The sequence below is a fragment of the Somniosus microcephalus genome, chromosome 12 (genome assembly GCF_052327205.1).
Source record: "Somniosus microcephalus isolate GS21.2 chromosome 12, FLI_Smic_1.0, whole genome shotgun sequence".
NCBI lineage: Eukaryota > Metazoa > Chordata > Chondrichthyes > Squaliformes > Somniosidae > Somniosus > Somniosus microcephalus.
Window position 1 is genome coordinate 159,737,445 of NC_140998.1, and position 14,198 is coordinate 159,751,642.

Genomic DNA, 14,198 nt, shown 5'->3' on the forward strand with positions numbered 1-14,198 from the left:
GCCTAAGAGTTTTAAAAAAACTTAAAAATGAAATTTTATCGATCATTTATACATTTAAAAACCCGTGCAATAAAGTAAGTTTATTTTTAGCCACTTTAAAACATGTACATTTATTTTCCAAAAAAATAAATTTTTGTTTTAAATATTTAATTAAATGGCATTTTAATTAATTTTAAATATATCGGGGGAGAAATTCGGTATTGCCCCGTTTGGGGCGCAATTATCGGCCGGGCGCAAAGTTTAGCACCTGGCGCTAATTATTGCCTCCGACTGCAAACTTGGCTTCTATGTCCCCTGGAGGTGATTGGAGCGTTAAATCAGGCGCTACACACCTCTCTTAAGGCGCTAACGCCGAGGAGCGAGGCGCTACCTCAGAGCGTTGGCGAAGCTCATGTGATGTCAGTCAGCAATGGAACACAGACACACTGGCGCCGGCCAGTTCTTAAAGGGAAGGGTTGATCTTGCTCTCCATCCAAACCCTGCTCATTGCAGCCTTGAATCTCGGCCTGGAGAGACCTGTACATCAAATCTGCTGGAAAGAACAATGGAGAGGCCCAGGGAAAGAGCTCAGAGTGCAGTCCCCATAGTCTCTTCTAAATCAATGCAAGGAAGGTCAAATCAAAATGAACCTGCAAAGTGCTGCTCAGTACCCAAAACTCCTTCACATAGCGTTGAATCTCTCCAGAAATCTCACTCTCTCTCAGAATGCGTGGTGCAAAAATGTCGCCGACAAAAAAAGGCAGGAAGCAGTCGTCTTTCAATAGCGCTCCCCCAGTCCCTTCCCGACTGCAAAACTCTCCCCTCTACCTGTCGTTGCTAGCGGCAGGCGGTAAGGCAGGGGGACGCCACTCAATATCCAGTCCGGGGCGCTACCGGGGCATTGCACACTCAACTGACGTCACAATCTGCAGGCGCAGGAGATTGTGGTGGTAGTGTTTAGTGTCGCCGCAAAATGTCTGATCAATTTCGCGAGCGGCGCAAACATTGCCGCGCCCGGGCGCTAGTTGTTTTGCGCCCCATTAATGCCCGCTAACAGGAGGCGCAAAGCAACCGAATTTTTCCCCCATAATTTTTTATTTAATGCGTAGATGCATTTTTTGGGGTATTCACCATTCATGCTTATGGGGTTTTTGTATGTACGGATTCCCCATAAGCATGAATGGGGATTCCATTCTTTTATTGGTTGGGCCGGCCCACATGATCCCAGGGGCACTTGCGAACTGCGTGTGCCCCTGGGCTACGTGAACCTCTGCCCGTGGGTACCCAGAGAGGCCCAGGACCGCAAGACTCTGACCACCAGGTACGTGGGCCTTTTATTTGTGGATTAGAGGCATTTCCTCGCAGGAAGCCTCCGACTGCAAATTCAGGGCCAATAAGTCTGTATACCAGTTACATGGAGAGACAAGAGAAACTGGGGTTGTTCTCCTTAGAGCAGAGAAGGTTAAGGGGAGATTTGAGGTGTTCAAAATCATTAAGGGGTTTGATTGAGTAAATAAGGAGAAACGGTTTCCAGTGGCAGAAGCGTCAGTAACCAGAGGGCACAGATTTAAGGTAACTGTCAAAACAACCAGAGGTAACATGAGGAATTTGTTATGATCTGGAATGCACTGCCTGAAAGAGTGGTGGAAGCAGATTTAACAATAATGTTCAAAAGGGAATTGGATAAATACTTGAAGGGAACAAATGTGCAGGGCTATGAAGAAAGAGCAGGGGAATGGGACTAATTGGCTAGCTCTTTCAAAGAGCCGGGACAGGCATGATGGGGCGAATGGACTCCTCCTGTGCTGTATGATCTGAGCCGCATTGTCTGTGCCAAATCTTGTAATTTGTGTTTTCAGGTTTTTGTCACTAGAGGTCCTCTATGAGCTCGGTAAAAAGAGTTGCCTTTGGTAAAAGAAAATAAAGAAAATAAATGCTACATCATTTCAATTAATTCTACCAGTCCCTCAGATTTATGTCACTATTTTCTGCTTATCCTGAGCCTCTCCGGAAAGTTGAGACATAGGGCTGGGCTGGATTTTCATTCAGAAGTCGGGAAGGAGGCGGGACTACAACTTTCGGGTTGTAGTCCCGCCTTCATCGAGATGCAGCCAATCCACGCGATTTTCACTTGATTGACCGTGTTGAGCCCGCCCAGCGGGCTCAGCAGGCCAATTAAGGGCCACCCAGCAACAGGTGACGTCACAGACTGAAATTTCATCTGTCAAATCGTGTTGACAGATGAAATATCAGTGTTTCACGGCTGTTTGAAGCTGTCAAACACTGACAGTCTTACTTCTAACCTGAGTCCTTCTACGCAGACTCAGTTAGAAATCTCACCGGCACTGAAAGCTGCAGGCTGTCACTTTTGACAGATCGCAGCCATTCTGCTTTCTTTGCCGGCTGAATGATGGACTCCCGAAGCCTAGAGGAAGGAAGGCTGTAAAGGTAAGTACAGGTAATTTAAACTTCTTTACACACTTTAGACACGCCAAACACACTTACCTTTGCACTCATAGAAACATAGAAGATAGGAGCAGGAGTAGGCCATTCGGCCCTTCGAGCCTGCTCCGCCATTCAACGAGATCATGGCTGATCATCCAAACCCTAACACCCGGTCCCTACACCAACAGCCATCCCACCCAAGCCCTATCCCCGTAACCCCACGTATTTAATCCCCCCTAACACTAAGGGTCAATTATTATCATGGCCAATCAACCTAACCCGCACATCATGCACCCATTACTCACCTGAACAACACATCTCGACCCCTCCAAGTCCTTCAACCCGACGGCCCGACTCCTCTAACCTGGCGTGGTTTGGAACTGTCGGGAATCCCACACGACAACCTTCAAAATAGGGGTTAGGCTAAAAACTGTCCGTTAACTACCTGTTAACAGGCAGTTAATTGGCACTAATCCCTTCCTGCCTCGGGTCCCAGTGCGGGGCGGGTACCCGCCTCCTTTGAAACTTACATGGAGGCGGGTTTTGGGCGGGATGGTGTCGGGACCCCCGAATTTGGGATTTTAGCCTTCCGCACGCCTAAAAGCCCACCTCACGGCACACTGAAAATCGACCCCATAGTGTAATTTGCCACGTGTGTCTGAAACCAAAGTTCTTGTCATAAAAATGTGCAGCACTGACAGCTTGGCCACATCTCTGCGATGTTGTAAAGTATAGATTCTGGCATGTAGTTAAGCAATCCTCACCTAGTTTACTGCTTTAATGTCTTTGGATAGCACCAAGTCCAGCAGCAACATGAGTTTTGTCTGCTGCCTGCCAAAAATGATTACAGGATTCAGTCACTAGTCAGAAACTGGCTTTGCAGAACACAGTTTCCACATGTGGCACGTCTATCTCCTCCATGTCCATATTATTGAGGATTAAGCATCTTTCAGAACTTGGCTTACCTTGAAAGTATATCCTGCCTTGATACGATTCTGGATGGTCTCATTGTCAGCCTGTAGGCCAGATAGAATAGCGTACCTGTAACACAAAGCTACCATGTCACAGGCACTGAAAAAACACAACTTATACATAAATAAAAAGAGAAAATGCTGGAAATACTCAGCAGGCAAGGCAGCATCTGTGGAGATAGAAACAGAGTTAACGTTTCAGGTCGAACACCCTTCGTCTGACCCTTACCTGCTGAGTATTTCCAGCATTTTCTCTTTTTATTTCAGATTTCCAGTATCCACAGTATTTTGCTTTTGTACAACTATGCATAATATGGCTTTCCTTTAGGTTGATTCAGTTTCCACATTTATAGAATGTGCACATTTGGGGAGGTTGATAAGCAACCTTGAGAGACAGTCCAGCTGATCAAACAGATTCTGTAATTTTTTCAGTTAACCTGGACTCTAGTTAAGAACAAAAGGTTTAGGATGAGAAAAAGCCATTTGGCCCATGAAAGCTCATCCCTCCAATATCCCAAATCCCCTACAGTAGTATCCCCTAATCTCAGGCAACGCAGGTTGTAGCTTTCCTGGCAAACTATTTCAATAATTTATCACGGAGTTACAAAATTCTTCCTAATATATGCGTTAAAACAATTTCTCACTAAACAAATTATTGTCCTCTGGTCCAACTTTCCTGGGTTTATATTTCATATTTTGTATACCTCATGAATTTTTCTGTTAACAGTCTTCTTTCTAGATTGTAGATCTTAAGCTTTTCTAACCTTTCCTCCTAGACCGTCCCCATTACATCTAGAATCAATCGACTTTCTTCTGCGCCGTCTCCAATACTTCCATCTGTTTTGGTGGTGAGGTGACTAGATTCAACACAATACATTGAGAGCTGCTATTGCTAAAAGTACCCTTTCACCTAGATTTCAGTGTGCATAAAAGGCCTTGAGGAAGGTATTGCCCTACAGTCTGGTTTGTTCTGCTACTTATTTTTGTATCAGTGTAATTTCACATCTGTGTGACATTCTGGGAATGAACAGAATACCAAACTATCGTGCAGAGACTGCAAATGTCAGGCATCCCAACATTCGAGGGAACAAGCTGGCTTTCCAGATTTTTCCCAGTTGGAAAAACAACCATGAAGACAAATGTCCTGAAAGTAGCAGGAAGGCAATGCCTTTGGCAGCGTGGAAACATGCCTTCAGAAAAGGAGTAAAAATAAAACCAGAAAAACAAAAAATGCTGGGAACATATTTGGTTTCTCAAAGTTCAAGGCATCCCAAGTTGGCTGAAAAAATACATTTTACAGATCTGGAGAGGGAGCTCGGAGCAGCTAGTCATCCGTGTTAAGGACATACATTATGTGGATTTCCTATAGCAGGAGATGAGCTGCCAACACCAACAAGTATTTGGTAAAGGCTCTTGGGTGTTGTTGCCAAACCAAAATACAGAGCTTTGTTTTAACACAAGAAACAGACACTATTCAGTATACGTTTTGTGGTGCGATAAAAGCAAATTAATATTGATCAGAGAAGTTACATTTCACAACAACTTATTGCAGAAAAGAATGTTATGCAAAGATTACAATAATGCCAGAGTAACAATGGGCTTCTAGTTCATCACTGCAAACCGATTGGAGCTAAAGTTAAATTTGCATGACCCCAAGGTTGTTTCAATAGCAGTTATGAGGTGCTGAATTTAAAACTATGGTTTAAGGATCATAAGACAGCATAATTACTTTTTAAAGTTATGATCAGAGTGATCATTCTTGCTATTTCCAAAAGGAGACCATTACCTCAGATCACAGATAATGGGGTGACAATTGGTGGGGTCAATGGTGAAAACAGCTGCAACTCCGTAAAGCTCTTTATAACTTATAACATAAGAAATAGGAGCAGGAGTAGGCCATTTGACCCTTCGAGCCTGCTCCGCCATTCAATAAGATCATGGCTGATCTTCTACCTCATCTCCACTTTCCTGCACTATCCCCATATCCCTTGATTCCCTTAATATTCAAAAATCTATCGATCCCTGTCTTGAATATATTCAACGACTGAGCCTCCACAGCCCTCTGGAGTAGAGAATTTCAAAGATTCACCACCTTCTGAGTGAAGCAATTTCTCCTCATCTCAGTCCGAAATGGCTGACCCCTTATTCTGAGACTGTGACCCCTGGTTCTAGACTGCCCAGCCAGGGGAAACATCCTCCCTGCATCTACCCTGTCAAGCCCTGTAAGAATTTTGTATGTTTCTACACATGTTGCTGGTGGAGTTTTTTGTGCAACTATTTCTCAGTCAGGAGTTAAGGAACGGTATCAGTCCTGGGGAAAATTAAGGTGCAACTGTCTGGTCATAATTCTTCAAACATTTAATTAAAAAAATTGCATTTTGTGCTCCTCATCCTACCCTGTGCCATTTTCTGAACTTATTGCAAACTACAGATATACTTAGAAATGGACTGAGAGTGCTTTAGTGTATCCTAAGATATATGCCGAGGGTAGAAGATGATGACGGATATATTTGAAAGCTCCATTATTGTCACATCTTATTTACCATAAATTTAACCTGCATTAGGACTTGGCCATCACTGAAGAAAGATGGCACAGACCAAAGTCCCTTATACCACGTTTAGCCCAGTGCTGGAGGACGCTATCCTTGCTGAAGTTGGCATCCATCAGGACCCTCAAATACTGATATGATGCAATGACTGGGATAGATGGCTTTTGTATTCTCCAATCGATACGTTGGAAGCCACCTCTTACCCTATGCAAGGCCATAACACTGCAATTGGGGCATCCACCACCATGTCACTGGTTAACCCCTTGTTCAAGATGGTGATTACCGTACCAGATTCCTAGGTGAGCCTGCCAGCAACACAACATCACCTGTGAAGAGTGCTATGATATTTTTGGAAATGCCTGGAATAGATACTGCAAGGTTGTTTCATACCATGGCATATACCACATCACCGATGGGTCACACTGAACAATATGCCTTGTTCCCCTTTCAAATAACTTTCTTAGAATTTGCTCTTAGTATGATAAAGAGGTAGGATGCAACAGACAGTAAATGTACGCACACATATCTTGTTATAACAATACTAGTGGATATCCAGTGGCAATGCTCACAGTTTAGAGGATAATGGGCTATTTTGCAAGAACATCAGTTTTCTATCATGTAATACATAATGTAGTATTCTGCTTGCAAGGTAGAGCAGAGTCCATCGAAGGCCACAAAAGGTAATTGTTAAATAAACAGAGCTTCTGGTCATTAAGAGCTTAAATGCCATTAAAAGTGAGGAAAAAATGGCTATGTACTAATTACACACATGTAGCTTTTATTTTGGGTTCTATAAACTTAAAAAAAAGTATACAGGGGTGAGGGAGAGAGAGACTTGAGTCAGAGAGGGTAGGTGGTAGGGGAGAGAGTTAGAGAGAGGGAGGGAAAGAGAGCAAGAGCGAGGGCAAGAGAGAGGGAGGGAGGGAGGGAAAGAGAGGGAGGGAGGGAAAGAGAGCGAGAGCGAGGGCAAGAGAGAGGGGAGGGAGGGAAAGAGAGAGGGAGGGAGGGAAAGAGAGAGGGAGGGAGGGAAAGAGAGAGGGAGGGAGGGAAAGAGAGAGGGAGGGAGGGAAAGAGAGAGGGAGGGAGGGAAAGAGAGAGGGAGGGAGGGAAAGAGAGGGGGAGGGAGGGAAAGAGAGGGGGAGGGAGGGAAAGAGAGGGGGAGGGAGGGAAAGAGAGGGGGAGGGAGGGAAAGAGAGGGGGAGGGAGGGAAAGAGAGAGGGAGGGAGGGAAAGAGAGAGGGAGGGAGGGAAAGAGAGAGGGAGGGAGGGAAAGAGAGAGGGAGGGAGGGAAAGAGAGAGGGAGGGAGGGAAAGAGAGAGGGAGGGAGGGAAAGAGAGAATACAGAGGCAGAGAGACAATATTTCTTTAATGTTAGATTTATTTTCAAAAAAGTTCAATTTTAAACACAACTACATATTTCACTTGTTCTTGTTGAAAGTTAGTAATGGTTGGTGTTAATCGCTTGCAACTATGATACAAGGATTCTAATTTATAACATCTGAGACACAGGGAGAAGGGAGTTGTGGGAGAGAAAAAAGAGAGAAAAAGAGGGAGGTTGAGAGTGAGAAAGAGGTTTTTTTTTAAAAAAGGGGGTTGCGAGAAAGTTGAAGAGGGAGATAGTGGTGGAAAGAGAGAGGTTAAGTGAGAGATACAGAGAGAAAGGCAGTTTGAGAGTTTCATCGTTGTTTCTAGTTTGATTACTTTTTTAAGTTGAATTTTGAAAGCAAGCAAACCCTCTATGTGGGAAATAGATATTGAAGGAAACAGATAGGTTGGGAGGATAGGCAAGGGTGGAGTGGGTAGTGATAATGGTGGGGAAAGTGTTAGGGGACTTGATGGGAGCCATGGGCTGGGGAAAGCACTCACGATTGGGGAAAGTGATGGGAGATTTTGCGTTGCAAACCCGCCCCAGATGCTGGTGACTCCTTTCCTTGCTGCACCAGGCCATGTCACCCACCCAAAAGGAAAGAAAAGTAGGCAGAGAGAGAAGCAGAGGACGACAGAGAGAGACACAAAAAGAGATAAGAGAGCAGCAGAAGAGGGATAGGGAGAGAGCAAGAGAGAGCATAACATAGTAATAGCAGAGGCAGATAAGTGGCATATTTTATTGGAGACCCTTTAGCAATATATTAAAATCAGTTCATACATTACAGCACACTACTTTTTTGTGTAATCAAAATTTCCCGTCATGCCTCTAGATGGCACCTCAATAGGATTTCCCACTATTAAGTGAGTATTTATTAGCTATAACAGTCCCAGCCATGCCAGCAGCTCCACTTCTACCACTAGATGAGTCCTCAGAAGCTCCAATTCCTCATAGCTATCAGGGGACAGGTAGCAGAATGGATAGCAAGCTGGCTACAAAACAGAAAACAGAGAATAGGGGTTAAGGGCAGCTACTCAGACTGGCAAAAGGTGGGAAGTGGCGTTCCACAGGGATTGGTGCTGGGACCACTGTTGTTCACAACTTACATTAACAATTTGGACTCGGGAATCGGAAGTACAATTTCTAAATGTATGGATGATAGCAAGTTGGGGGGCTGTAGTTAATACAGAGGAAGACTGTGACAAAATACAAGACGACATTAATAAATTTGCAGAATGGGCATGCAATTGGCAAATTAATTTCAATATAGATAAGTGAGGTGGTGCATTTTGATGGAAAGAATAAAGAGGCCCCATACTGCTTGGATAATAAGAGTCCAAATGGGATAGAGGAGCAAAGGGATCTAGGGGTACAGATACACAAATCACTAAAAATAGCGATGCAGGTTAATAAGGTCATAAATAAGCACTGGGGTTTATTTCTAGAGGGATAGAATTTAAAAGCAAGGAAGTCATGTTCAACTTGTATAGAACCTTGATTAGAACACACTTGGAGTGATGTGCATAGTTCTGGTCTCCATATTATAAAAAAGGATATAGAGGCATCGGAGAAGGTGCAAAAAAAGATTTACAAGGATGATACCATAACTGCAAATTTAAAATTATCAGAAAAGGCTGAGCAGGCTGGGGCTCTTTTCAATAGAAAAGGCTAAGAGGTGACATGATAGAAGGGGTTTGATTGGGTAGACGTAGAGAAGATGTTTCCACTTGTAAAGGATTCAAAACCTAGAGGCCATAGCTATAAGATGGTCACTAATAAATCCAATTAGGAATTCAACAACAACTTATATTTATATAGCACCTTTAACGTAATAAAACATCCCAAGGCGCTTCACGGGAGCGTTGTCAAAATAAAAGTTTGACACCGAGCCATAGGAAGAGATGTTAGGGCAGATGAACAAAAGCTTGGTCGAAGAGCTAGGTTTTAAGGAGTGTCTTAAAGGAGGAAAGGGAAGTGGAGAGGTGGAGAGATTTAGGGAGGGAATTCCAGAGTCTAGGACCTAGGCAGCTGAAGGCACGACCACCAGTGGTGGAGCAGTTAAAATCAGGGATGTTCAAAACATCAGAATAGGTGGAGCGCAGAGGTCTAAGAGGATTATAGGGCTGGAGGAGATTAGAGAGATAAGGAAGGGCAAGGCCATAAAGGCATTTGAAAACAAGGATGAGAATTAAAAAAAGGTGTTGCCAGACCGGGAGCCAATGTACATCAGCAAGCACAGGAGAGATGGGAGAGCGAGGCTTGGTGTGAGTTAGGACATGAGCGGCAGAGTTTTGGATGACCTCAAGTATATGGAAGGTAGAACTAGGGAGGCTGGCCAGGAGTGCGTTGGAATCGTCAAGTCTAGAGGTGATAAAGGCATGGATGAGGGTTCTGGCAGCAGATAACTTGAGGTAAGGGGCGAGACGGGCTAGATTACAAAGGTGGAAATGGACAATCTTAGTGATAAAACAGATATGAGATAGCAACTTCTTTAATTCTATAATTCAGGAGCAACTTCTTTACCCAAACAGTGGTGAGAATGTGGAACCTGCTATCAGCAGGAGTAGTTGAGGGTAATAGCATTGGTGTATTTAAGGGGAAGCTGGAAAGCACACAAGGGAGAAAAGGGTATGCTAATAGGGTTAGATGAAGAGGGGTGGGAGGAGGCTCGTGCGGAGCATAAACGCCATCACAGACCAGTTGGGCCAAATGGCCTGTTTCTGTGCTGTAGACTCAATGTAACTCGATGCAAATATACAGCGTCAAAGGCTTCACAGCCCAGGATGGACCCAACTTTCCAGCCTCCCTGCCTGCACTGCACGCACACGTAGGTCTAAATATAATTAAGTAATTACAATATTTTTATTGTATGCTATATCTAATCTCAAACTTTTACCAACATCAGATCTACAAGCCTGTTTCCACCAGCATCGACTCCCGCAGGTCCCGATGTGGGACCTCCACAATCATCCCTGCTTCCTTTTGGCAACCCCCTTCTCAAATAATATTTGTTTTCAATTTACTTTACATCTCCTTCCTGCATTTTCCACTTTGATTAATTTTTATTTCATTTAGATTAGGCCTTGAGCCCCGACTGCCTCCTCCGCACTCTTCCAGGCTGGGCCTCCAGGGCTCTTCCTCCTCCCTGCTTGGCCTCTCCACCGTCTTTTCATGTAAGCAATATTTATTGGTTTAATATATACGTCTTACATTTTAAGTTCATAACTATATTCATTTTAATGTACATACATATTAAACCATACCCTCTTCCAATTATTGTAAAAAGCATAATTTTAACATTTTAATTCGTTACATAATTCATTATCTATATTTTACTGTCAATTTTGTTGATTATTTCCATTTTTAATCAATTAATAAATTGTAATATTTTACTTACTCAAATTTGGAAAAAATCATGATTTCAACTTTAATTTGTTTATTCCAGCTAACATCTTGTATTATTTCAATCATTTTACAATGCTCCTGATTAGAGGCTCGGTGCCATTTTCAAGATTGCGAGGCAACATAGCAGCATTGCAGGCAAACAGTGTCACTTTAGCATCACATGAAACAACAGCGTTTAACAACTCCACTGAGGACATCACGTACACAAGAGGGACAGTCTATCTTCCAACTCAGCATGGGCAAAAGTATGGAAGATTCAGTCGAGAGTCAAGCGTACACCTGCCACATTCTAAATGTCACATTTTAATATGAGAGAAAGAGGGAAAGGTCGTCATTGACCTGAAGCCTGAAATTTACAGGCAGTTAACACGACCCTCTGATTGCCCTCAGTGGTTTACTCGTAGCTATAATGACCTGAATTTGATTATTAAGAGCAGTGGCTCGGAACAGAAAGGCCAGGTTGGAGCTAAACATCATAACTGTGCTCCAGACCCCTACTGTGTGGGAACAACACCATGGGACATCCGCTGGTATTTTAAATCTGTATAAGTTACTCAATGTAGCACTTTTAAAAACAGTAAAAGACACAAAGCAAAATCTTCTGCCAAAATGCCATGCTATTTTTTACTTTTATATAAATATAATAGTAACTTTGTAGCATTTTCATGTTTTTTTAAATCATTGTTTTTGATGCTTTCCACAATGCATTACATTGAGCAGATTTATGCGACCATAACACTCTGATACGTATAATTTAAAAGGTGGCCATGTCGCTGTGTCTATTTTTGATTTTTTTTAAAACTCTAAAATAGCATGGACGTACAAATTATGGTAATTACCAGTCATTTACTGGAAGCACCCAATTAGCACAGGTAAGAACTGCTGCCATTTGACTCACATGCTCCATTCTAAAATACAGCTCTACAGTAAAACACTTTTCTTTAACAAGCACTACCTAACCACTATATGATTACAGTTTGCTCTGATGTTAATAAGTGGAATTGAGCAACTGACGAGCACTGAACCCAGATCACACTGGATTTCTGGAGACCACACAGCTTTTCCGGTGTATACAGTTTTCCTGTATTTTCTTCCCCTTCACATCCAAACAACTGGAAATGCACCAAGAAAAGCAGGAAACAATAGTTCTGTCAAACAGAGAAGAAATAAGAGAGTTCCAACAGACACCTCATTAACTGAAAGGGACCACTTTTACAATGGGCTCCATGGATTGAAAATTGCTAGTATGCGGTTACATCAATGGAGGATTCATGTTACGCTTCCTGTTCTGTTTCACACGCCCTATAATGCCTGAGTTTTATAGTCAGTTCAATCTGTCAATGGGTTGGAAATGAGAAACCAATGCACATTTCCTTGTGGATTTCCAATTTTCCTCATTTTCTTTCCTGCATCTGTATACAGGTCACTTTTCTGGAAAGCGCAGCAATTCCCAGAGAAATGGCAACACCAAGTGGGCTCAACCATAATGTTCAGCAGTATAAGCCAGCTGCAGAAGCTAAAATCACAGGGCCAGACTATAAAGAATTCACCCTATACAGTGGCAATGCTAAAACTCTCGGCTCCTGTGCACTGAGAACTAGGAAGTGAAATATGCTATGCAGAAGGACTCAGTGGAAGAGGAATTGAGGCAGTTAAAAAAAGCTTTCAGTCGCATCAAAGTCACGTCAAAATGAAGCTTCCACAAGCTGATGTTTCACTGCACCATTAAGAGCAGCTGGTAGTAAATGCGGTTGCTGGTCATCAAGGTCATTCCCAAGGCCTTGATGGACAAGTGAAAAATAAATCACATCAATTTATTTGAGTTAAATCACTGTTTCAATGAATAGTCATTTGACATTCTTCAAACTCGTCATCTTCCCAGTCCCACGTGCGAATAACAGAACAGATCATAATCATATACACTTTTTACAATTGCAGACAGTACTGAATCTATTGGACACAGATGCAGAGAGGGTTTTATACACATTGGCCCAGAAATTCGGGTCTCCACGGGTGAGTACGCACGGGGTACTCACCCGTAGGCCCAATGGAAGTGCCGGTTTCGTGCATGCGCGGGAAACCGGCACTTCTGTTCCCCTGAAAGAAGGGGTTAAGAGGTGGAACGCGTGCGCAGGAGAGGCAGCGCGTGCACATCGAACTTACATTTTTTTTGCAGGTTTTCCCGGGAGGGTAAGTCTCCAGAAGTTAGACATGTAAAAAGCAGTCGCAAGGCCTGCTTTTTACAGGGTAAGTGGTGAATTAATTAAAATTAAAACATTTTTTCCACAGGTTTATTATTTTTAAATACTTTAAAGAAAGGTAAGTTTATTTTTAGCCCCGTTAGAAAATAAAATTATTTTTTTCAATAATTTAAATTATTGTTTAAAATAGTTATTTCATGTAATTTATAGTTTATTTTAAAAATGTGATTTAAAAAAAATTATTTGAAGATTTAGTGATGTTTTGGGGCTTATAGTATTTATAGGTTTGACAGGTCTCAAACTTATGAATGAAGCATTCCCTGCTACCATTGGCTCTCCATGGCCCACGTGATCCCAGGGGACGCATTGAACTAACTGCGCCCCTGGGATATGCAAGCACTGCGCGCCGGCAGTTGGAGGAGGTCCAGGATCGCAATTCCACGGGGGCCCACAGCACAATGGCCGGCGCGCTAGATAAGTGCAGGTCGGGGGCTTGCACCCGCGGGAAGCCCCCGACCCGAATTTCTGGGCCATTATGTGCAAAGAAGCTAAAGCGTTTTAATGGACTTCTTAAAGTCCTACATATTTACTTGGCCTTCCATTCAGGTTGTGGTCATCACAGAAAATAAATGAACCTTTAAATCTTTGTTTCAAGCATGAATGTTACTATATCAATTAAACATAAGAACATAAGAAACAGGAGCTGGAGTAGGCCATATGGCCCTTTGAGCCTGCATTGCCATTCATCACGATCATGGCTCATCAAGATCATGGCTGATCTTCTACCTCAATTCCACCTTCCCCCACTATCCCCATATCTCTTAATACCCAAAAATTTATCGACCTCTGTCTTGAATATACTCAATGACTGAACATCCACAGCTCTCTGGGGTAGAGAATTCCAAAGATTCACAACCCTTTGAGTGAAGAAATTTCTCCTCATCTTAGTCCTAAATGGCCGACCCCTTATTCTGTGACCGTGACCCCGTGTTCTGGTTCCCCAGCCAGGGGAAACATTTTCCCAGCATTAACCCTGTCAAGCCCCTTAAGAATTTTATATGTTTCAATGAGATCACCTCTCATTCTTCCTAAACTCTAGGGAATATAGGCCTAGTCTACTCAATTTCTCCACATAGGGCAATCCCCCCATCCCAGGAACCAGTCTAGTGAACCTTCGTTGCACTCCCTCTATGGCAAGTATGTCTTTCCTTTGGTAAGGAGACCAGAACTTTACACAGTACTCTAGGTGTGGCCTCACTAATACCCTGTATAATTGTAGTAAG

At 43.0% G+C, this 14,198-nt stretch overlaps 1 protein-coding gene across 5 annotated transcripts in view; it reads right to left on the minus strand.

Moving 5' to 3' along the window:
- LOC147109632 (regulator of microtubule dynamics protein 3-like) overlaps window positions 1–14,198 on the minus strand; it is a 341,290-nt gene that overhangs the window by 73,385 nt on the left and 253,707 nt on the right. For all 5 annotated transcript variants that reach the window (XM_086003718.1, XM_086003717.1, XM_086003716.1 and 2 more), the window contains one exon: window positions 3,390–3,465. In XM_086003718.1, the coding sequence (XP_085859844.1) occupies window positions 3,390–3,465 (76 nt within the window). The remainder of the gene's footprint in view (window positions 1–3,389; window positions 3,466–14,198) is intronic.